Raw genomic sequence first — 4,349 nt, forward strand, 5'->3', positions numbered from 1 at the left:
ATCTTGTAAGAGGTGACTATTAAAATTCAGAAGTAATGGTAGCCTGTAGCTGTAGGGGGGAAATGTGTCAAATCTCCTTTCTAATAATACAAAGGAAATTTTTTCCTAAACTGACTGACCATAATTTTATTAGTGGGGGATATTTTGTGATCATAAATGCTATGATACATGCTCATAGTTTCACATAAAAAATACAATAGTTGTTAATAGGTTTTTTACGCTGTTCTTTCTCCGTAGATAGCACATTTGCCTGATTCACTCCAAAGTCTTCTTACGCTTACTATGTGTTTCCTTACTAGATATTTACTTGACAAATTGCTGGCTCTTTTTAGCTTTTGTTTCTTCCGTTTGTTGTTCTTTCCATTTTGAAGAGTAAAAAATCACTATATTCTCCCTGGATTAGGTGTTCGTCACGTTTTTAATTTTATTAATAAGCACCTCGCTAGGTCGAAATCATTCATTTAAAGAAAAAAAGGAAGTTTCTAACTTAAGGGGAAAATAAAGAAGGAAAGATAATTTGATAAACATCAAGAGTTTGTGAAGGATTGCGTAGAGGGGTAATTTTGTGGTTTGATCGAATATATGCGTCATAATCTGAATTTATAATGAACAAAAACATATAATAGAAAAAAAAAAAAGACAAACAATAGAAAAAATACAATCCTAATTAGAGCTATAAGAGTTATACTCTTGTTGTATCTTTTCCAGTAATAAGCTTAAATATTTTTTACGTTAACTAATAACGCTTAACATGCTCGCAGAGTCAAATACATTCATATGAATATTTCATTGAACAAGTCTGTTATTCTTACACATAATATGATATATATATATATATTTTGAATCTAATTACTAGGATTAAAATTTTTCTTACAGGTTTAAGTTTTAAAGTCAATTGATAGCTCGGTTTTTTCCTAGTTTTTTTCAGTCAATGATGGGAGGAAAATGTATGCAATGAATCATTTAACAAACATGTGAGGACAAAATAAATTTGTTAAAATTAAAATTTGCTGGTGGCTTGATTGATACCTATTACAATCCTATCAATTTTTATCTAAGGAATCATTTACCTTTGAAGTCGGCATTTGGACCACATGCATTATGCATATAGCTTGCTTGATGATGATGCTACAACTATATATATGTTTCATCTACATATAAAGTACAAAGCACTCTCAAAAAACTATTGCACAACACATTGAGGGAGATAGAGATAACAACGCCTTTGCCGGAATCAGTACTCTCGATGAACGGCTGGGATGGCGAAAGAATTGCACCAGATCCGGTCCGGGTGAATGGTGGAGATGATACTTTTAGCTACAAGAAAAATTCCTACTATCAGGTATATATGCGCGTAGCTTATGAACAATGAACTTACCATACAAGTGTTAATATATATGAGTAAGCAATCAAGGTTACAAGATTTTCTTATTTGTCTCTATAAGCATTCATTGTAGTTTTCTAAAATTATTGTGCAGATGTTTTCTATTGCATCATTTTGCATTACTCCCTTGAATAGTTGTTGCTATTTTCTAATAATCATTTTTAAAAAGAAGAATTCATTTCTTAAGCATTTATATATAATCTGCATCCTCATCAAGCATGCGCTGTTGCGTCCTCTTTTATCAGTAAAATTTTGAAAACCTTAAATCAAAGAAATCTTTTGTGAGCTGTTATGTTTCCTGAAGAGGAGACTACGGTTAGGACTAACAAAAATGAAATTCTTGAAAGTTTTGCTAGTTGCTACTAGCCTACCTAGAAAATCTCGTATATTGGTTGAGAACGAATTTTGGCTATTATATGACCTTTAAGGCAGTGCTCAACATGAATTAGGTCCATGGGTAGATGGACTTCTATATGGTATCTAAGTTAAACTCACCCACGAACATATCTACAGTACTTTTTCAAGTGATAAGGGTCAAGTATAAAGATTGGCCTATAAGTGACCTAGGGCCATGTATACAAGCTTAAGACTATCACAATTCATCCGTTGAGTACGACTTAAATTCATAGAATTATTAAGACTTATAGTCTCTACACTTTAATTTTTAATTTTTTTAATTATTTTGGTAAGAAACAATTATTTGCTTATTTAGAAATTTGTTTGCTCCGATCCATTGCATTCGATCTCCTCACGTTAATTATATAAATTAACAATACTCCTATGTATGCACATTTCTCAAATATTATTCATGTGACATTCATCGCTTACTAAATTTTTAATATGTCACCATTGTAATACTAATTAAATGAATGTCATATCACTTCTAATGGGAAAAAAATAGCAAATTAATAATTAAAACAAGTATTGGTGATTTTTTTACTTTAATTTGTCAACATAAATTTTAAGTGAAATAAATGATTTAGGCAGCACTCTATATATTTTACTAGTGCTAATAGTAAAATGTGAATTTGGGCAGAGACTAGCCGCTGATGCTGTAAAAGAAAAGATTGTTGATGCAATAACAAGAAATCTAAATGTATGTGAGCTCTCTTCTGCTTCAAATATAATTCGTCTTGCAGATTTGGGATGTGCGGTGGGTTCAAATACAATAAATGCCATGCAAGATGTGCTAGAAGTTATCAAAAACAAGTATCATTCTCAATGCCCTTCATCAAAATTACCCGAATTTCAAGTATTCTTCAACGACAAAACATCAAACGATTTCAACACTCTGTTCACATCTCTCCCTCAGCAAAGGGAATACTATTCGGCAGGAGTGCCGGGCTCTTTTCACCATCGCCTGTTTCCTCAATCTTCTATCCATTTTGCGCATTGCTCGTATGCTCTTCATTGGCTCTCTAAGGTGCCGGAAGAGTTGCTGGATGAGAATTCTCCGGCGTGGAACAAAGGGAGAATTCATTACACGAATGCTGCGGAGGAGGTGGTAAATGCTTATGCATCTCAATTTGCTAAGGACATGGAGAATTTTCTGAATGCTAGAGCTGAAGAGATTGTGAGTGGAGGAATGATGGTGATAATCATGCCGGGTATTCCATATGGGATGCCTTATTCTCACCTCACAAACGGTGTTATGTATGATCTTATGGCAACCATTTTCATGGAATTGGCAAACGAGGCGAGTTTTCACTTATTATTATGACCATTTTTTATGTTATAGTTTTGTGCGTTTATCATTGATACTGATATTGCAGCAAATAAAAGAAAAGAGAGAAAGAACGAATACTCTTTCTCCATGCATTACTAGCCTCTATAATTAGTTTATGCAGAATCATATGCAAATTACACTAACATGACCTCTTTTTTTTTTTTTTTTTTTTCCCTCTCCTCAGCAACTGATTACTGAAGCTGAATTGGACTCTTTTAATTTGCCTATCTATTCTACCTCATCGGAGGAGATGGTGAAGTTGGTGGACAAAAATGGGCATTTTAGTATTAAAACCGTGGAGTTGACAAACCCAACTTCTTGGTTAGAAGGACCGATTGACATTAAGGCATGGACGATGCATGTAAGGGCAGCAATGGAGGCAATGTTCACTAAACATTTTCGAATTGAGATTATTGATGAAATGTTTAATCGTCTAATCAGAAGGCTTTTCGAATTTTCTGATAAGGTGGAATCAGGTTATAAAGAAAAGACTCAGCTATTTGTTGTTTTAATGCGTAAATGAAAGTTGCTTGAAAACCATCTGTCAAGTCTCTAGGGGCCATATTTATATATTTGACGTGTTTTTTTTTTTAATTAGACCAAATCTAGCATTTTTAATAATAAATTAAAGCAGTAATAGTATTTTCCCCTTAAAAGTTTTTATTTTCTTCAATAAAAATATAATTATTTATTTTTATATAAATGTCCCAAACTCCAACTGAAATGACAACAAATTACTCTTATAATATTGAGATTGAAAGTTCTCATTGTAAAAGTAGCTTAACCATAGAGTAATTTATTTATTTATGTATAGATCAATATATATATATATATAAAAGAAAAGAGAGAAATCTATATTCTTATGAAAAATCATGTAAAGTTAGGAGGGATCTTAAGGAAATTTTCTTTGGCCAATGAGAGTCTGGAGCTAATTTTCAATCAGTTAAGATACACTATTTATGAAATCCTACCGAAAAAAAAAATTAATGAGAGATTATATGCTTAATTCCAAAATAAATACAATTTGGTTATCTAAGAATCTGATGCAAAGCTATGCCTTTTTACTTGATATCAAAGCATCCAAAATAAAATTAGGTATATTATAATTAGATCTTTAAAAGTCAATAATAAACACACGAGAGACAGAGAGACAGAGTCTGAATTCAATATTTTGATCTCTTTCTCAGATGCTATCGGTTCTATTACGTTCTCCTCTCATATATGTAGCACTTGGTTTGA

General features: G+C 32.2%; 1 protein-coding gene across 1 annotated transcript; it reads left to right on the forward strand.

The window, feature by feature from the left end:
* The first annotated feature begins 1,246 nt into the window (after nt 1-1,246).
* LOC112101022 (probable S-adenosylmethionine-dependent methyltransferase At5g37990) lies at nt 1,247-3,633 on the forward strand. The gene is made up of 3 exons (XM_024190920.1): nt 1,247-1,342; nt 2,421-3,080; nt 3,295-3,633. Exons 1-3 carry the CDS (start codon nt 1,247-1,249, stop codon nt 3,631-3,633), a joined length of 1,095 nt encoding a protein of 364 aa, XP_024046688.1.
* The last annotated feature ends 716 nt before the right edge of the window (nt 3,634-4,349 follow it).

Source organism: Citrus clementina, unplaced genomic scaffold (assembly GCF_000493195.1).
Source record: "Citrus clementina cultivar Clemenules unplaced genomic scaffold, Citrus_clementina_v1.0 scaffold_2, whole genome shotgun sequence".
NCBI classification, from domain to species: Eukaryota; Viridiplantae; Streptophyta; class Magnoliopsida; order Sapindales; family Rutaceae; genus Citrus; species Citrus x clementina.